The sequence below is a fragment of the Brassica oleracea genome, chromosome C3, assembly GCF_000695525.1.
Source record: "Brassica oleracea var. oleracea cultivar TO1000 chromosome C3, BOL, whole genome shotgun sequence".
Lineage (NCBI taxonomy): Eukaryota > Viridiplantae > Streptophyta > Magnoliopsida > Brassicales > Brassicaceae > Brassica > Brassica oleracea.
In genome coordinates, this window is record NC_027750.1 from 42,814,386 (window position 1) to 42,836,178 (window position 21,793).

At 34.5% G+C, this 21,793-nt stretch overlaps 1 protein-coding gene and 1 pseudogene across 1 annotated transcript; one reads left to right on the forward strand and one right to left on the reverse strand.

Moving 5' to 3' along the window:
• The first annotated feature begins 3,093 nt into the window (after positions 1–3,093).
• LOC106328336 (histone deacetylase 9) lies at positions 3,094–6,351 on the forward strand. The gene is made up of 14 exons (XM_013766762.1): positions 3,094–3,327; positions 3,880–3,992; positions 4,078–4,195; positions 4,264–4,338; positions 4,413–4,632; positions 4,712–4,775; positions 4,857–4,949; positions 5,037–5,145; positions 5,253–5,302; positions 5,397–5,487; positions 5,584–5,654; positions 5,760–5,858; positions 5,945–6,011; positions 6,116–6,351. Exons 1-14 carry the CDS (start codon positions 3,291–3,293, stop codon positions 6,187–6,189), a joined length of 1,281 nt encoding a protein of 426 aa, XP_013622216.1. The 5' UTR covers positions 3,094–3,290; the 3' UTR covers positions 6,190–6,351.
• Positions 6,352–7,421: 1,070 nt separating this feature from the next.
• LOC106328337 lies at positions 7,422–8,740 on the reverse strand (annotated as a pseudogene).
• Between the last annotated feature and the right edge of the window lie 13,053 nt (positions 8,741–21,793).

Below are 21,793 nucleotides of genomic sequence, written 5' to 3' on the forward strand. Positions count from 1 at the left end.
GCGAAGCGCGCAGAAAGCCCGTTTGGTCTCAGCCGACTTAGAGCCCAAGTCTTCACTTATTTACAAGATTACTCCTGATGAGTTTTACCCTAACTATATAAGCTTTGCCAACATGTTAGAGGCAAAGTGTGCTTTCTTGTTTTACTGATTTTACAGACAAGGTTTTCTAGGATTTTTAGTAGATTGGAGAGAAGATCCAAAGAGATTTGTGATTGGAACTCCATTGATATCTATCTATCTATTTATCTATGCAGTTTTTATACCTTATTTCTGTTATGAATTGCTTGGCCATGTCTGAGTAGTTATCTTATTAGATTTTAGATTTTTAAATAGTTATGAGGGATTAGCCCCAACTATAGATTGTTAAGTTGTGATATTCATCTTTAGGATTGTCATTAATGTCTGTTTCTAGATTAACTACCTAGAACTTGCCCTATGAGTTGTAAACATAAGCGATAGCTTGCATCTCACCCTGAATCCATCCTAACTGAGCTAAGATTGCTAGAGTAGGCGAGAGCTGATCTAGAAAGCTTAGTGAACATATTCAATCCGCGCATTAAAGCTTGACCAAGAGCATCGATCGATATTTCAATCGAATAATCGGTCGACGTTTCAACAAGTGTATCGATCGATATTCCTATAGAATAATCGATCAACACTGGTCAATAGACAAACCTAGAAAGCGAAAGCCTAATGGTTGGTTATTAAGTGTTAAGCTCTATAATGTCATGCATACAACTTATTAGGCATCTGTAGGATTATAATCTTGATTACCTGAATAAAAACCCTAAGTCTACCTATTTCCATTTAAGTACCAAAACCTCAATCAATCAATTGAGCAATTACTTGCTCACAAACCTGCAACTTTACATTTAAATCATTAAACAACCTAGTTTAACAAATCTGATTAGATTTATTAGGTTCCCTAGCTCTCTGTGGATTCGATCCCTAAGTACTACAACTGAACCTCTTATTTGAGAGAGTAATTCACTCCTTAGGGTAATTTGAGTGATATCAACCATCTGAGTTCTGCTCACTAGTATGCTTTCTATAATTTTCACATCCTGTGGGTCCACCAAAGCATGGAGTGCCTGCGAATTCCAAGTTTGCGAAGTAGAATCAATGAAAGAATCCACTGTGAGGTCCGAGTAATAATTGTGTTAGTTTTTATTAGTTGGTCTCGGGCGAGTGGTTGGGAGCCATAGATCGTTCCATACAGATCTAGATGATCTTAATCCCACCCTTTTGATTAGTCCTTTGCTTACCAAAGATCTAGCAGATATGATACTCCGCCAGCCATTAGACGGAGAATACAAACGTATCAGTTCCAGGAGTGAGGCATTCCTGTAATACCGACCTTTGAAAACTCAAGAAAATAAAGTGTTTGGCTTCTCTATCAGGCACCATAACTGTTTACCAAGTATTGCTGTATTGAAATCAGTGATGTCTTTGAAACCCAACCTCCTTCACCCTAATTTACAAATATTTTGTCCCATGATTTCTAGTGCATGCCTCATGTGCTTCCCCCTGGACTCCACCAGAATTGTGCTACTGCGATCGTCAGTTTTTTTGCGGTTGCCTTAGGTAAACGATAGCAAGACATCACATGATTTGGTAATGCCGTAACCACTGATTTAATGATCAGTTTCTTTCCTCCTTTTGTGAAAAACTTAAAAGTCCAACCGTTGACCCTATTATTTAGCAGATCCTGCACAAAGCTAAAAACTTGTATCTTGGAGCCCCCAAGATCCTCAGGTAAACCTAGGTGTGATCCTATTTCTCCAAAATTCTGGATGCCCAAAATATCTCGTAACTCCTGTCTGGTAGATTCTTCAATTTTGTGTCCAAATTGAATCAAAGACTTATCAAAATTTATGAGTTGACCTGATACTACCTCATATTCATTTAAGGTTCTGAGAATGGTTTGACACTCTAATTTTTGAGCTTTACAAAAGAAGAGGCTATTATCCGCAAAAAGCCAATGAGATATCGATGAAAATATTAGTAAAAATCAATTTTAATAAAAAATTTATTGTTTATTTACAGTTATAACAAAAAAAAAATTGAAATATATAAAGCAATTTACCAAAAATTTCAAATATTCTTTATAAAATAATGCATTAATTTAGTAAAAAAAGATTCAAAAGTCTTATAATCTTTCAAACTCTAAAATAGTTGTATAATTTTCCAAATATTTCTTGACTAGTATACAATTTTGAATTCCAAACTCATAATGATAATATTCCAAATTTTACAAAAAAATAATATGATATATGCTAAAGTATAATTTTTGAAATGCAACACGAAAAACAGACTATATTGTAAAAATTACAATAGTATAATATTTTGAATCTTAATTTAATAACAAAAATCAGAAAACTTAATACTATAACATCAAAAAGCATCATATATCTATAAAAGTTACTAAAATAGTTTTATAGATGCTACTAATACTATGCATAAAATTTAATATAATAATAGAGCTTAACAACTTAAACAAAATAATGTATTTACTTATAAAATCCTACAATATAATAAAATGATAGATGCTAAAGTATATATATTTTAAATACAATATGAAAACATAAATTATCCTAAACAAATATCATTTCTATAGTATAACAAAATAAATTATTAAAATGTATTGTATGCAAATTGTAGAAATTAAAAAAAAAAGACATATTTTATACGTAATTCTCTATTTGATTATTTCATATTATGAATTTATTGTACCCAACTCAAAAAGATATTAGTATATGATAATAATTAATAACAAAATTTAATATATACAACAAATCATTATATAAATGTCGAATAAAAAACTTAAAACAATAAGATTATATAGTTATACAATATATAACACTAAAATGTAAATCATATATTTAAAACGTTTACAATAATATTAAAATTATAATTTATAAAATGAGAAAATAGCTGCACCGTACGGATTCTAGTTTTTAGATTAAATGTGATATTGATTTTTTTTTTACAACAATTTTGATATTGATAAGGTTTTGATTTTGGATTCAACCGATGAAACGGTACTGGCCTTGGTTTAAAAACAGAAGAGTCAACCGGTTAATCATACATATAAATGACGTCATGAGCCATATCATTACAACCCCTAAGCGCTGCCGTTTAATATTGGACCCTCCTCCCTCCTCCTCTCCCTAGTTGCGCTTCGATTCAGTCGTCTCCACTCTTCTCCGAGGAATCGTCTCACATCTATTGAAGCCATAATTGTTGTTAACAGGTCGATCTCGGTTGTAGTTTTTTTTTTCTTAGAAGAGATGCGGTCCAAGGACAAAATCTCCTACTTTTACGATGGTTCGTATATCCTTCTCTCTCCCCCTCCCTTTTGTCTTTGTTCGTCAACAGTATCACCACACATTCGAAAGGTTGAATCTTTCACGTTGAATTTCAACAATTAGGTCGAAAATTCTCGGACTGGTTTAGTTTTCTTGTAAATTTTTGTTTGATGTAAAGAAAGGGTTTTATGTGGATTTTCTGATTTTTGATTTCTTGGTTCTTGATTGAGCCAACCCAAGAATCCTTAAAAGTACTGAAGAAGAAGACTCTAGTACCTGCGAACTTGTCTTCTTTGGTTGTTTATGGCTAGAAGACTCTAGTACCTGCGAACTTGTCTTCTTTGGTTGTTTATGGCTAGAAGACTCTAGTACCTGCGAACTTGTCTTCTTTGGTTGTTTATGGCTAGAAGACTCTAGTACCTGCGAACTTGTCTTCTTTGGTTGTTTATGGCTAAGTCTCTATTATATATTTAGCTCAAATATGGAACTTTGTAACTTTCTATGAGCTGTAGCTATGTTCCATGTGCATAAGCTGTTTTAAAGATTTGTGATTTGTTTTTATGTGTTGCAGGAGATGTAGGGAGCGTTTATTTTGGTCCGAATCACCCAATGAAACCTCACAGGCTTTGTATGACCCATCATCTTATCCTTGCATATGGCCTCCATAGCAAGATGGAAGTTTATGTCCGTCTCTCTCATCTTTCTTGTCTCTTCATCCTTTACTCCTTTTGCTTAGAATCGCACTGTTCATCTTGTTTATATTCCTTAGCGTCCACACAAGGCATACCCTATCGAGATGGCCCAGTTCCATTCTCCAGACTATGTCGAGTTCCTGCAACGAATCAACCCAGAAAATAAGGATTTGTTTCCCAACGAAATGGCTAGATGTAAGTTTTGCGTCTCCTATTGCAGATTCATATGTTTAGCTGAAATTGGAATCTCACTTTTATTGCAGATAATTTAGGAGAGGATTGTCCTGTCTTTGAGGATATGTTCGAGTTTTGTCAAATTTATGCGGGTGCAACCATAGGTAAAAGTGTCATTGTATGTTTGCTTGTCACTTGAGAGATTTAGAGTTACTGAACAACTACTTTTGTGCTACAGATGCTGCACGCAGATTAAACAACAAACTCTGTGACATTGCGATAAACTGGGCGGGCGGGTTGCACCATGCTAAAAAATGCGATGCATCTGGTTTTTGTTACATCAACGATCTCGTACTAGGAATCCTCGAGCTGTTGAAACACCATCCTCGGGTGCTCTACATTGATATAGACGTTCACCACGGTGATGGAGTTGAAGAGGCTTTTTACTTTACTGACAGGTACGCTCCTAACACGACAACTTTGTTGTTGAAATTTTTTTTTATCATATAAACTGATATCGAGATTTTGTTACGGCAGAGTGATGACTGTTAGTTTTCACAAGTTTGGGGATAAGTTCTTTCCAGGGACCGGCGATGTTAAGGTGCTTTGATTTCTGTGAGGAATGTTTTTCTGATGTGTTTGGATGTATTAGTCATTTGTGATGTATTTTTCTTTGATAAAGGAAATAGGAGAAAGGGAAGGGAAGTTTTACGCCATAAATGTTCCGCTCAGGGATGGGATTGATGACAGTAGTTTCAACCGTCTGTTCAGGGCAGTAAGTTCTTTAAGCCAGAAACAATCGAAGTTCTCGAATGCTTCTTATTTTTTTGTGTGTTTTTATCTTTTTTTTTTTTTTTTGTAGATAATTTCAAAGGTGGTTGAGATATATCAGCCAGGTGCAATAGTACTTCAGTGTGGAGCAGATTCACTAGCAAGGGATCGACTAGGATGCTTTAATCTCTCTATTGATGGTGCTCTTTCTTCTTGTAATCAAAAACCTCTCTTTTGTTTTTTCTATCTCATTGACTCTTTCACTTGGTTCTAAACGACTAGGTTTTGGGTTTCTATATATATGCAGGACATGCTGAATGTGTTAAATTCGTCAAGAAATTCAATATTCCTTTGCTGGTAAATCTATCTATTTACCTTTCTTGGCTTGGCTTATATATAGAGAGAGAATTTAAGTTCCTTTATGATGAAGCTAGAGTTTTTGTTCATTTAGGTGACTGGAGGTGGAGGGTACACAAAGGAGAACGTAGCTCGGTGTTGGACCGTTGAGACTGGCATTCTTTTGGACACAGAACTTCCTAATGGTTAGTGAAGTTCTTTCATTCTTCTTTTTTTAATCTGGAGAAATGTTAGTAATCTTTTTGGCTGAGGGTTTAGTTTTTTATTTTATTTTATTACAGAGATTCCTGATAATGATTATATAAAGTATTTTGGGCCGGATTATTCATTGAAGATTCCTGGTGGTCACATTGTAAGCGTCTCTCTTATAGTATGCTTTATTTAGTTATACAAAATCTACTGAGCATGGTTTGTGTGTGTGCTGCTTAAAAAATAAATGTATTTTTTTTTAAAACAGGAGAATCTAAATACGAAATCGTATATCAGTACGATAAAAGCACAGATTTTGGATAATTTGAGATACATCCAGCACGCTCCAAGCGTGCAGATGCAGGAGGTAAACTCGGATCATCATTATCAAAAAAGAATATCTGGCAGGTTCAAAAACCGATTCACTGTCTTTTAAAAAATGAAACCTGGCAGGTTCCACCGGATTTCTACATACCGGATTTTGATGAAGACGAACGAAATCCAGATGTGCGTGTGGACCGTAAGTATCATCAAACAAACTACTAAATCAAATCTCCACAAATGTTTCATCATTTTAATCAGCAATTGATGCGAATATTGGAAACATAATGTGATCTGTTCCAGAGCGTTCGCGGGATAAGCAGATTCAGAGGGACGATGAATATTTCGATGGTGATAAGGATAACGATGCGTCGTAGCATAGATTATTATTAGCGCAGAAGACTAGACAAAACCAAAGTTGTGTTTGGGAGATTTGTTATAAACTTATAATGATAACATTTTAACGGCTTGTAGAAAATTCTATTTATCTGGGCACCAAAACCCACTCATGATTCTTAAATCGTTCGTCTTTTCTTCAAGAGTCCTTTCCTTTCTATGCTCTCATACTATTTCGTCTCGATAAGTGTTGTGATTAACTTCTAATTGGTTTTTTAAAACTTTAACGTCATATTCTCTAAAAATATGTGTTTATTTATTTATAAATTAAGATTTAATCAAAGACGGCATATGTAAAAACAGTTTTAGTTTGAGGGAATTGTGATGATTCGTCCAGCTTCTTCATCTATGGTCTTTTTGTTTATGAAGGGAGTATATTTAAGTTGATCAGTGTACACTAACTCCTGTAATAATTTCTATAACTAAATTTTCAAGCGTGAAAGCGCATAATTCTGCAGAAATAAACTTTTTCAAGTATAAATCTACTTTTTACATGATTGATAAGGAACAAATTCGCCTATAGATGCTAGGGTTAACCAAAAAGATTGATCTGAAACGCATCCGACTTGTAAGGACCACAGTGCCTAACATTGAAACTTTTAGAGTTAACAACAGGAATCGTTTAAATTAGGGGGGTTATTGGTTTAAGAATTCTAAAGGAATTATAAAATTTTGAGAATCCATCGTTATTGGTTTACAGAATTAAAAATTCTTATTATAATCCATTGTTATTGGTTTAAAAACTTTTAAATTCTATTCAAATCATTTGTTATTCATAAAGCTTAGTTATTATGGATTTTATCATTCTATTGAATTCTATTGTTATTGGGAGGAGAATTCCTTATGTTTTTACTCATAAAACTAGACTTCGAAAATATCATCTATTCTCATAAGATTTTTGAAATCTGTGAAATAAAAAAAATATGCACATATTGCAACTAAACTCAATAATGGTGAAGAAACCAAACTCACATTGATAACAAGAATGGTGTTTCAAAAAAAATCACAAATCACAAAAGTCAAAGACCGATAATTATCATAAGAAAACTAAGAACATGAACACACCAAACATAACACAAAGTACCATAAAATTTATGTGGCTACGTGAACACACCAAACCATAATATCAATAAATAAATTATAAAAGTCTCACCATCACTGTTGACTTCTATTTCCTATCACTGTTGACTTCTATTTCCTACTGCATCGGTCCACATATTAGAAGCTATCATATTTCTCCAGTTATTAGCATACTCTCGTTGCTGAGATTCAAGAATACCTACTTCTTCAGTGCCCACTTCTCCATATTCTTCTTCTTCTTCACGGTTTTCATTGATCACTTCTTCTGGAAAAACATCTGATCGGCACTCTTTACGTAAGAAGTTATGCAATCCAGCCCATGCCAAAATTAACTCCGCTTGTGTCTTAAAAGAGAAAGGAGGAGCAGATTTAAAAATCAGAAACCGAGATTTGAAGATACCAAATATTCTCTCGATCACATTTCTTAAAGACGTATGCTGCAAGTTGAATAACTCGTTCTGGTTACTGGGATCACGACCTTCGCCCGTAAAATCCTGTAGATGATACCGAGTAGTTCTAAATGGAGCTAAATACTTCTGACGGTTGGCAAACCCACAATCTGCTAAATAAAATTTTCCTACAAAATTTAAACATTACAATCTTTTTTTCAGCTTCTTGTTGCTCAGCTTCCAATCTGAGTTTCTCCTCTCTTTTTTCAGCTTCTTTTTGTTGTCTCTCTTCCCTTTGTTGTATGATATTAAGGATCTTATTGTTCACAGCAACAATGGAATCATTGTCATCATTCTTCAGCTCCTCTGAATTGTAGCATGCGTCAGTTCTGGACTTCTTTCATGGGATCAGTTTTTCTCTATGACCTTTCAGATTTTGTTTTGAAACAAAAGCCACATCAGTAACATCATCATTGCTTTCACCAAACTTTTCTTTCACTTGATAATCACCAACAAGGTAAGTACTAGCATCAGTAGTATCACTTAATCCAAGTGAATTGCCACCATTGGCAGTTGTACCATCAAAGATATCTTCAAATCTTCAAACTGTTCATGTGAGTCATAGCGCATATACTGGTGGTTTGGATGTGCCTGTCATTTTTATAAACATACATAAGAAATACAATAATGATTTTCTACAATATCAAAACTTTTATGTAAAACAAAAAAATACCTTCAAATATCCTTGCCACACTTCTTCAGAAGCTGTAAACCTTTTTGTTTCAAAATCCCATCCAAATCCAGAGCTATTACGTTGAAGATCAACATAGCTATTGTATAGGTTTTTCAAAAACTTTATCCTGCTTTGATAATGCTTGTGGAGTTTCTGGCATCCAACTCTTTCATTGAGGACTGGTAGTATTTTATTTTCTACCATTGCCTTGTTTATTATACCACTAGAATCACGCCATACACGTTTAATTCTCTCCACAAGTAATTCAATCAATATTTTCGTTTCATCCTGAGTCCAAGAATTATATTTACCTTTTTCCTTATCCTCCATTGTAATCTTATTCAAGAACTAACTATAGTTAGTATAAATAATTAACAATCGAATAAAAAACATTCAAACTGAAGACAAAAAACACAAGCTAGCAAAAATCAAATGACGAAAGTCACAAAAAGAAGTCAAAACACAAAGCAATACGTAGAATAATAATACACAATGGTCAACAATGGTGGCTGGAAAATAATTTTATTCTACTGAATATAAAAAGAGCAAATCCATAAAAATCAATAAAATCTACAAAAATCAATTCAAAGTATTTGATAGAAATTTAGAGAATATTTGTTAACTCTACTTAACTTCTAAGAATCTGTCAACTTTTAAAATCAAACTCCTTCTAAATTCTGATTCCAATAACCCCCCTTAGCTCATCTGTTGAATTCATCTAAGAAAAATAAAATAGAAGTAGAAAGATGGCAACAGAATCTAATCAATATGCATCAGAGTCATGGAAGTTTATGATTTCCAACACCGCTCAAGGATTTTGAGCTTCTTTTTATCAAATGGGATTAACTCATCATTTGCAACAAAAGTAGTACTATAGATATATACGAAATCAGTTAAATCGATCGACGCCGAAATCAGTGCTGCCGATTAGGGAAAAAAAGAATTAAAAACTGAAAAACATGCTGTATAAATAAACAAATAAAACAGACAGCGAGTTAAAGAAATGGTTTCCTGGTGCGAGGGTGAATGATCGGGGGCTGCCAAGTAGGGCTCATATATTTATATTATACACGGAAGGTGACGCTAAAACCTAGGTTTTAAAACTAATCACGGTTAAGACAGTGTTAACCATGGTTAAGTTGGCGATATCATTCTCTTCTTTTTCATAACCAACGTGGACCAATAACAAGACATTAGCACAATCCTAAGAGATTGAACTAAACAGAAATAGTCAAAACGAAAATGAATATTTGCGGCATTTGGTTATTTTTAAATCATAAGAACCAAATCTTTGAACAAAAAAAAAGAGAACCAAATCAAAACGGATTTTTCTGTAACCGAACCTTATCTAATTGAAAAAATCAAAATTTTAATATCTTTATTATCAATACTATTAATTCAGAAACTCTTTTATGAAATTACCCCTGTTCTTCCTTGGTATATTACTTTTTGTGCTATCAAATTAGCTTTAAAAACTAAATCTCATTAATGGTAGTTTAGGAAAACAAAAAAACTACCACCTACTCTACCACAAATCTCGTCATTTAACTATATTTGTAACGATAACTAAGTTAAAGCCAATTAGGTCTTTACTATTTATTAAGATTTCAATACTAATTATAATTTTTACGTATATGGCAAGATAATAAGTTTCCATCATTAAATAAACATGTTTCAACTAATTAACACATGACATGTTATATCTAAATATTTCTCTTTGTTGTGAAAGGAACTTATACATGATTAGATTAATAGATGTTTCTACGAAAAGATCTACAAAAAAACTTGTTGAACATTTTATATCATTAACGAAATCCTATTTTGATATTGAGTTTTTTTTTTGAATAATCAACATATTAAATATTTGGATGTGGAGGTTTCATATTTATATTTTCTTAAATTAGAAAATTACTTACTCAAAATAGAAAACCACCACATCGAATATTTTGGCAATGTGTACATAAAAAGAATATTCTGATAGTAAACCGATATATCTTCTATAACAATTATCACTTAGGTTATTTGAAGAATATACCTTATCATCAACAAATCAAAATATCTTAAATCCTAACTATCGAATTAGTCTAACAACGAACTCTTGATATATTTGCACAAATTCAAATCTTAACTAAACAAAAATATATTGCACAGATTCAGATCTATTTTCACCTATATATAACCACCGTAATTAACCAATAATCCTCACAAACAACATTTTTTTTCTTCACATCGAAAATGAGTAGAGTGCAAAAAGTTTCATATCTTTCCGAGCTGAAATCTTATAGAATTGATTGCTCCATCCAGGTGAAAGTACTCCACACCTGGAAGCAAACAAATGCAGGCTATGTTGAAACTCTAGAAATCGTGTTCGATGACAAGAAGGTAAACTTTAATCATTTTCGTTTAGTTTAGATTCATGGATATCGTGATGATCCTATTGTTTTTGACATGACATGACCTAGGTTTTGCAGGGTGACAAAATTCAAGCAACATGTAAACATGCCTATTTGATAAGTTTGGGGAGTAAATGTGTTGTGGGTGAGTGGAAGAACATTAGAAACTTCTCTGTGACGGACGCAAAGGGTCATTACCGAACAACAAAACACTTAAAGAAGATAGCATTTATCAATCTCACAAAGATATCCGATTGTGATTATCACAACAAAGATATGTTTCTTTCTTTAATGTGTTTTGAAAAAGTCTTGAGTGGAAAAGAAAAGACCAGTTTCTTAATTGGTACGATTAGTAGATTATCTTTGTTTTGATTATATGTTGCTATTGTTATTTGCTTGGTTAAACATTTCATTTTCGTTTTATAGATGTTATTGGTCAGGATTTAGATGTTGGAGAGTTACAAATCATCCAATGTCAAAATGGAAAGATACTGAAGAAGATCGAATTCACACTAAGAGATATGAGGTTAGAAAGTTTTTTATATTATCAGACTTTTCTGTCTGTAGGGAATACTATATATTGATGCTATTTTAATGTGATGTATAGCGATCAGCGCCTAGCATGTTGTCTTTGGGGTAAGTTTGTTGAGATGTTAGAACCCTATAGTGAAGAATCACAAATGGGTGTTGTTGTATGTCTGATCATGTTTGCTAAGATAGGATCGTTCAGAGGTAAAATATATAATTAGTATCAGTTTATACTATAGTTATATTTTCAAATTAAGTCTCGCTAATATGGAATTCTCCAAGTATCCAATGCATATGATTCTTCAGAGGTTGTTATCAATCCAACAATTCAAGAAGCTGACGATTTGAAAGAAGCGTAAGTTACCAATATTTGTATTAAAAATATTTATATAAGCGTAAGTTGTCAATATATATATTAAATATTTTAAAAAGATTCGATAATTATAATTTTGTTTCTATCACTTTTAATCAGGTTTAAGTATGATGATTCATCAATGTCTATGGTTGAATCAAACCAAGATGATAACCAGATGGTCAAGGCTGAAAAGAAAATTAACATATACAGATGGAATGAGTATGAAGATAAGACCATTGTCGAACTGTTGAAATCAACTCATGTACTTTTATAATTTGTAACGTTGCGATATAGTGATGATGATTAAAAAAAACTAATCTATTATTTGTTTTTTGATTATGGTATTGTTCAGATTGCGAAGTGCAAGGTTATAGCTACCATCTATGTTGTTGATACAAGACCATGGGTCGTATTATTTTGGTTGTGATATATACAACCATAAAACCTTTAAAGTTCCTAATTGCAGCACTGAAGCAAACTTCTGGTGTGAGAAATGCGACATGATTATCACTAATGTTAAACCAAAGTATGTTCCAACCTTAAGTTAGTGATGATCATATATTACTTTATATATCATATTTTATTAATTAGTGATGTGATTTATGTTTCAGATTTAAACTTCACTTAATGCTTAAGGATGATACTGATATAGCAAAATTTCTGCTACTGATGTCATAGCAAACATGATCGTGGATGAATCTGCAACCAAGATTCTTAATGAATCTGCAACCAAGATTCTTAATGGTTCTTTGGATGAGGTGAAGTATATCATTGCGTTTTAATTTTATAATAAAAGATTGAGAAGTGTTTGACCCACTAATACCTATCCGTATCATGTGTAGATCGAAGATCCTGAATTGTTGCCAAGATCAATTAAGGATGTCCTTGGTAAAACTTTCAAGTTTGGTATTACCATTGAAAAAGAAAACATCGATTATGGAGTAGAATATTACAAAGTCTTTAAGGTTTGGTCTATAGCCAATTTGATCACTGTTGGTGAGATGTCTGATACAACCTCAGCAAAGGAAACTACACTGACCATTGGTGATGAGGTATTTTCTAATCAATTTCTAACTTATTAATATTAGCGATGTTATGATAAGTGATTCACCTCTTAAATATTATTGTGTTTTAGGGTTCTCAGATGATTGAGGGTGAAGAAAGCTCAGTTTTGAATACACCTTCGTCAAAATGTGCGCAAGAAGAACGAGATGAAGTTCCTGAGCTTACTTCTACATCAAAGAAGTTGAGCTTACTTCTACATCAAAGAAGATGTGTTCTAAGGCTGTCAAGATTGAGAAGCTTTCAGAAGAGGAGATGAAGAACAAAAAGAACAATTAGGAACTTTCTTAATAAAAGATTTTCAAAACCCTGAGCTTTCTATTGTTGAAATAATAAATTTGCGTGTTTTAATAATAAGTTAACCTGAGCTTTCTATGGTTGAAATAATAATTTTATTTGTGATTATCATAGAATTAAATTTTGTCAAGTTTTATAAATAATTTAACCAAAATATTTTTAGGCTAATTTCCACCACTGCAAGCTTACATCGATCAAATACACAAAAATCAAGAGCAAACACATAGTGACCTAACTACCTTTCTCAGTTCAACTCATACTAAAAGAAATGTGAAAAACGATTTAAACTTACTTGCTTCTGAAAACGTTTGCTGACATTGTTAAATATCCCCTGACCTTCACTAATATATTTCTTCTAAATATGACACATCACAGCCTGTAAATCATGATTTAAATTATTTAGTTCAGAATATGATACACATATGAAAATAAATCTGAACTGAAAACTAATAACTGAATACTCTTATAACAACATCGTAGATATTGGGAATGGTCCGTCAATATTATCTTAGGCTATTGTTTCATTTAAAATAAGTTGGTTAAAACTGACTCGATGCATTACTTTTGTCTACAACAATCTTAAATATTATTATAATAGAAGAATTAACAGTTCTTCCACCAATCACGCCAGATCCAAATGCAAATCCTTTTATAAGATGAAATTTTGTCAAATTTTTTTAGATTCATCTAAATAAACACTCGTATAAAATCGTAACTACATTATGATATCCTATCTAATTTAACAAATTAAAAATCAACAAACATAAATTATTTTCAACAATAATATATATCCATAGAATATTCCTAAATATCAACGATTTACATAATATTTCGTTTTCAGTAATTCGCCAGCGAGTACGAGTATATAAATAACACAATCAAACACGTGAAATTTTACCATTCAAAATCTTCAAACTGTCTACCGTCATTTATTCTTATGGCTTCCATAATCAAAATCAGCAATTTAAGTGATGTTAAGCCTTTCAAGACTGCATGGAGTGTCAAGTAAAAGTGCTTCATACGTGGATCTCATTCAGTCACCAGTTTGGTGCTTCTCTTGAGATGGTTTTAACAGACAAAAATGTAAGAACACACACACTCCCTATCGTCTATTTGATATGTTTAATATATGAACTGATGTTTTGTTTTTAAATGTTTTAGGGTGTCAAAATCCAAGCCAGTTGCAATCAATCGTTACTACAACGACTCGAGAGACAATGTGGTGTTGGAGAATAGAAAGTTATTACTAACTTTACATTAAGTCCAACATCTGGTATTAACCGACACACCAGCCATGTTTTCAAAATGGAGTTCGTGAAACAAACTTTAATAATGGATGATAATCTCGCATGCCACAACATGTTCCTCGAACTCCAGGATTTTGCCAACATTATCAATGGTTTACGTGACCCATATTTTCTTATTGGCAACATCTGTTTTGTTATGCGCTGTTGATTATGTATATATATGAAGACGTTTATATAACTAACATATTTGCATAACATATGATATTGGTGTAGTGTTAGACTTTGGTGGTCTAAATAATGCTCAAGGTGCAAGAAAATAAGTGACCAAATTGGAGTTTACTCTAAGAGATATCATGTAAGTTCTGTTTAAAAATAATTAAAAATATTATTGTTAATTTTAATCTTCTATCACTTTATTTATTATCTTAGCGACATGCGCCTTCAATGCTGCATTACGGGTAGATTAGCTGAGGTTTTGATCCGAGAAGGCAAACAACCAGACATTGGAGATGTTTGTTTAATTAGATTTGCTCAAATAGGCAACTACAATAGTATTATAGTAGTAAAGATAAGTTTTTACATTCAATATTCTATTAATGTTTAGCTTTTAGAAAACGATTTATATATGTTTTAATTCTGTTTTAGAGGAGTTTCGTGTATCCAATGCATTTATTTCTACACTGGTGTTGATAAACCCAGATATCAAGAAAGCACAAACAGTAAAACAAATGCGAGGTATCTCTTATTATAAAATTGCAGTATTCAAATGAATTATAAAATTGCTGATTTTGATGCTCCTTTCATTTAGGTTTCATGGTGATGATTACTCTCTCGATATGTACCAACATGTCAATGACAAGATTCGGGTCCAGGAAAAATGCAAGAAATGGTCGCAGTTTCCATTCAGAACCATTCAAGAGATGAAACGTTGTTATAAGGTTTGTTTCAGTTATAAAATGATCATTTTATTATTTGTTTATCACAATTATTATACGGATTTATGTTTTTTTCAGGGTGGAAACTGCAGAGTGATGTGTTATGTTTATGCTATTGATACAATAAGTGGATGGTATTATTTTGCTTGTATGGTCTGCCACAATAAGGTTTTCAAAAAGTCTATTTCATTTGATGAAAAAGATGTTCCAAGCTGGTGGTGTGAATTTTGCCAATGCGGTGTTACAAAGGTTTCGGCAAGGTCATTTATTTACCATATAAATCTTTCATAAAAATTCTTATTATATAATTTATCCTAATATATTGAAATTGGTATGTATTGTTTTTCAGGTACAAGTTGGGCTTGCTTGTGCAGGATCAGACCGGTAATCCAAATTCACACTTTAAGACTCAGTCGCAACATCTATTGTGAAAACTCTTGCAGCTAAAGTCATTAATGTTTTATTGGATGAGGTGATATATTACTTCTTCTTTTTACTAATTAATTTATTTTTTATTGTTTACTATCTGGTAATTTAATTAGTGTAACTACTTTAAACATGTTGAAGTTCGTGAAATGTTACCACCTGATTTAGTAGAGATAGTTGGTAAAACTTATGGATTTGGCATTTCGGTTGATGAAAATAAGAAGTCATCCGAAGTGAAAAAATCCAGTGCCATGAAAGTTTGGAGTCTTAGTGATAACATGTTGAAAAGAATCAAGTCACGACACCATGATTCAACTTATTCAATGAAGAAGCAATGCACAAATGTGATTAAGACTGACAAGCTAGAGAATGGTGAAGGTGAAGAGACTAAAAGTGGCTTATTTGAATCGTCAAGGTCTAGATTTTTTTTCCATGTTGATTATGTTTTTTTTACGTGTTTGCTTCTTTAATGTTTTTTTCTTTATACCTTGATATTTTATCTTGATTCTACGAATTAAAAAATATTTTCGTTTTCTTAATATATGAATATAAAAACTATTTCGTTGAATATGATAAAATAATCAGTTTATAGCATGTATTCCCAAATTTCCTAACTATCTAGAATCAGTTCCATTCCTAATATATATTTTTAGGCTAATTTTCACCATTGTAAGCATACATCAAACAAATACACAACAATCAAGAGCAAATGATATCACTCAAATTACCCTAAAGAGTGAATTTATTCTCTCAAATAAGAGGTTCTATTGCAGTACTTAGAGATCGAATCCACAAGGAGCTAGGGAACCTAATGAATCTAATATGATTTGTTAAGTAAGGTGGTTTTAATGATTTAAATGGAAAGTTACAGTTTTGTTGAGCAAGTAATTGCTCGATTGATTGGTTGAGATTTTGGTGCTTAAAAGGAAATAGCTAGACTTAGGGTTTTTACTCTGGAAACTTGGGATTATAATCCTACGGATGTCTAATGAGTTGCATGCATGATAATGTAAAGCTCAACTACTAAATTAACAAATCAATCAGCTCTCGAATGTCTGGACTCGTCTATTAACTAGATCTAATGACCCAAACAAATGTGTTCGATCAATAGCAGTGTCGATCGATGATCCTATAGGGATATCGATCGATACACCTTTCACTCCGTCGATCGATTATTCAGTATTGATATCGATCGACGCGCTTCTAGTTAAGCTTTATGCGCAGGTTGGATGATGCTTTAGCTCTCGCCTTGCTCATAGCAAGAAACATAGCTCTATTGGAATATTCTCATGATGAGAATTAAGCTATTGATTTTATCAATCAATCCAAGGGCAGGTTCTAGGTAGCTAATCTAGACACATGCATTAATGAACAATCCTAAAGATGATTATCACAACTCAGCAATCTATAGTTGGGGCTAATCCCTCCTAACCTATTTAAACCCTAAAATCTAACAATGAAACTAATCAGACATGGCCAAGCAATTCATAACAACAATTAGGTAAGAAAAATTCATTAGAATAGTAAATAGATATTAACGGAATTCCAATCACAAATTATAACTTTGGATCTTCTCTCCAATCTATTAAAATCCTAGAAAACCTTGCTGTGAAAATAATAAAACTAGAAAAGCACACTTTGCCTCTAACATGGTGGCAAATCTTATATAATTAGGTTAAAACTCGTCAGGGGCAATCTTGTAAATTGGTGAAGACTTGGGCTTCAAGTCGGCTGTGACCAAACGGGTTTTATGAGCTTCGCTGTCGACCGATGCTTGTAAAATAGTGAAATCTTGGGCTTCAAGTTGGCTGTGACCAAACGGGCTTCCTGCGCGCTTCACTGTCGATCGACACCATGTCTTGTGTATCGAACGATTCTAGCTCTCCAATATCGACCGATAGTCGAGCTCGATGGTCATCTCGGGTGCTTGCTCCAAATATCTCCAAAATATTCTAAAATCATCACATATCTCCAAATCATTCCTAATCTTATAAATATAATGAATAGACTCTATAATAATATAATTATTAGTAAAAACACCTATAAACTATGGATGAAAATGGGTCAAATCCATAGTTTATCAACTCCCCCAGACTTACCCTTTTGCTTGTCCTCAAGCAAAACAAACAGGCAGTCTCTCTGAGAGAAGTTTGAAAACAGCAGGGACTCACACAATTTTAAACTTAGATCATCACCTCTACAATATTGCAATCCGCATCTAAAAAGTCATAATCACAAAAGCACATTATACCATATTCTAGCTTAGTAACCAAATTCACCTAGCTAATAACTTAGCAAATCTTGTCTGACATTCTCCTCTACCAACCTCATTTCTTAGCATAAATAAAAGTGCAGGCTTTACCTTAGGAGTATCGATCACAGCATGCAAGGATTTTCAAAAAAGTTCTGGACCTGCAGGTAAACATTAGTTTCTATCCTCTCTCTCTCCTAACTTTCTCTCTTAGTCAAAGCCTGCTTATATTTGCAAGATCATTGACCAAGATTGGACAGGCTTCCATGAATCAAGACTTAATGGTGGTTGCCACCAAGTCCTGTTCTAATCTTTTACCTATAGAATTCTTATGAAGCAAGCCTTAATGGTTGTAGCCACCAAGTCCTGTTCTAATCTTTTACCTATAGAATTCTTATGAAGCAAGCCTTAGTGGTTGTAACCACCAAGTCATGTTCGAATCCCTTCCTAATAAATCTCTAATAGATATGTATATATATATATATAATATTTTTTTTTAAAATTTATATTTCGAAAATAGTGATAGACCATGGATTATAGGTGTTTTTACTAATAATTATTATATTATAGAGTCTAATTGTTATATTTATAAGATCATGAGTGATTTGGAGATAAGTGATGATTTTGGAGCATTTTAGAGATATTTGGAGCAAGCACCTGAGATGACCATCAAGCTCGACAATCAGTCGATATTGGAGAGGAATAATCGGTCGATATTGGACAGGAATAATCGATCGATTTTCATATCCTTCAATTGTTAGATTTTAGGGTTTAAATAGGTTAGGAGGGATTAGCCCAACCTATAGATTACTGAGTTGTGGTAATTGTCATTAGGATTGTTCATTAATGTTTGTCTCTAGATTAGCTACCTAGAAACTGCCCTAGGATTGATAAATAAAAGCGAGAGCTTCATTCTCATCCTGAAAACATTCTAACTGAGCTAAGTTTCTTGTTATGAGTAAGGCGAGAGCTGATTTAGTGAGCATAGTAAGCATTCATTCAACCCGCGGATAAAGGTTAACTAGAAGCGCGTCGATCGATATCATTATTGAATAATCGATCGGCGGAGCGAAAGGTGTATCGATCGATATCCCTATAGGATCATCGATCGACACTTTCTATTGATCGACATACGATAGTTAAGATCATTAGATAATGATCTAGTTAATAGACAAGTCCAAACATTGCGAACACTGATGGATTTGTTGACTAAGTAGTTGAGCTTTACATTATCATGCATGCAGCTCTTTAGCCATCTGTAGGATTATAATCCCAAGTTTCCTGAATAAAAACCTTAAGTCTAACTATTTTCTTTTTCAGCACCAAAACCTCAATCATCTATTGAACAAATACTTGTTCAATATAAAACTGCAATTTATATTTAAATCTCTAAAACCATCTAGCTTAACAAATAATATTAGATTTCTTAGGTTCCCTAGCTCCCTGTGAATTCGATCCCTAAGTACTACAACTCGACCTCTTATTTGAGAGAGTATAAATCACTCCTTAGGGTAATTTAAGTGGTATCAAATTTGGCGCTGTTGCCGGGGTGCTTTGATCGCCTAATCGATCTTATTTTTGTTAAGTTTCTGACACAAAATTTCTTTTCTTGGATTTTCAGGTACATACCCAGAAGTAGTAGAACTAACAAGGAAACCCAACTACTATTCTCACCAGATCCTTCAAGTTTGGAGGGTTCAGTCCGCAAAGAAGCGCACTGCTCATCGATCCACAACAACACCTGTTCGTCGCTCGATTTCGTTCAACCACCGTCGACCCAGACACTAGTCCCGTCGACCGATACTCGCCCAACACCGTCAACCGAAGACACTCATCTTCCATCGACCGACATCGTCCATCCGACATCGATCGATACTCCATCCCAGACATCGATCGATACTGAGCCGCGAGACATGGTTGCGACTTTGATACTTGTGCGAGATGATAATGGTGACCTGCATGACCAGGAATGTCATCTGCGTAATGCAGCAGGGCAGAGGATAGATGCTCAGGGGGCTGCAATCCCTGAGTCTGATGCCAATGTTACATGTACTACTCTACCTGTACATGAGGCTGCGCGACCCAAGACGTTGGCTGACTACAACCGTCCAGATCAGTTCTACACCAACAGATCAGCCATTCGTCCTCCCACTATTCAGAGGGATTTTGAGTTGATGGCGCAGTACTACTCACTTGTGGGACAGATACCCTACCATGGATTGTCTCACGAGCATCCTATGGACCATCTGGAGAGGTTCGAGGATCTGATATCTGCTATTAAAGTCAAAGGAGTCCCTGAGGATTATCTCCTATGCAAGCTCTTCAAGTTCTCTCTTGCTGGAGAAGCTTCGCATTGGCTTAAGCAGCTACCACCAGGATCTCTCACATCCTGGAGCGACATCAAGAATGCATCTTATGCAATTTCTTTGATGAAGCACGCGCTGAAGACTTGAGGAGCAAGATCGCTACCTTCTCTCAGGGGTCTGCAGAATCATTCAGAGGCTCTTGGATCAGATTCAAATCTTATCAGAGAGACTGTCTACACCATGGATTCAATGAAGTACAACTGCTCAGTACTTTTTACAAAGGCATCGCGGTGCAGTACCAGATGGCACTTGATGCTTCCACCAATGGGAACTTCAACACCAGGAATCCAGAAGAGGCAGTGAAGGTGATTGAAAACCTAGCATCTAAGAACCCTGATTTTGAGAGGAAAAAGTCTGCCACCATTCTTGGGAATGATCAGATGGATGAGGTGAAGAAAAAGCTGGATAGTGTTCACAAGCTTCTAAGGAAGCATGTCTGCTTGGTTGAAGATGCAAAAGCTGTAGACACAGAGGGTAGAGCAGAGGAAGAAGAAGAGGTGAACTACATTGGTGGAACTGGATTCCAAGGTTCTGGAAACAAGGGTGGAAACATAAATTCCTATGGAAATAGGGGAAATTTTAACGAGAGTTCGCAGTACCAGAAACCCTACAACAACAGCTACAGCAACAACATGAATTATGGAAGTTCCTACTACCAGAAGCCACCGCCGCCTACTCAAGAGAGCAAGATTGAAGAGATGCTCGATAGGGTTCTTGAGACACAACAGCGAATGACAGTGGACTTCAATGGGAAGATTGATTCTGTCTACACCAACCTGAACACAAAGTTTGAGACTTTGAGCACTCATGTGAAGAAGCTGGAGATGTACGTTGTGCAGACAGGAGATGTTGTCAAGAGGCAAGAAGCCTCGACAGGATTGGTATAGGATGATGTGATGAAACACCACGTGAATGCCATCATTGAGGATGATTTTTGGCAAGTGGTGAAGGAAGAAAAGCTGCAAGAAGGAGATTTCGAAGTAAAAATTTTGATGAGTTTCGGCGGATCTCATTGGTGTCGATTGACGCCAGACTTCGAACATCGATCGACGTCAGCCAGTCCAAATCGATCGACAGGATCTCCAGAGCATCGACCGATGACACCAACGGAGTCAACCACATCTTGCAATACCGTCAGGATCCTGACTCACGAGGAGTTCGCAGTAAAACACCCACATCCGCCCAGCCCTGATAAAGTAAGAATTGCTCGACGAGCTGATACCTCCATCGATCAACATGGAGAATGTACTATCGCTCGACAAACAGAGGCCAGTATCGATCGACAACCTCCAGCGCCTATCGATCGACGGGCACCTATTTACCTACCGAGTGCAGATGCCAAAGATAGATGTTGCACGTCTTAATGCACTCAGGCCCAAACCCAAACCTTCAGAAAACCCACCAGAGACCGTCAGGACACCTTCAGATGATGGAGGAGATCCTTGGAAGAGGATAGGGTTCCTACTAGAAGAACCCTAAGGAGAAGAAAGGAAAAAGTGGCAAAACATCTGAAGAGGGGGGCT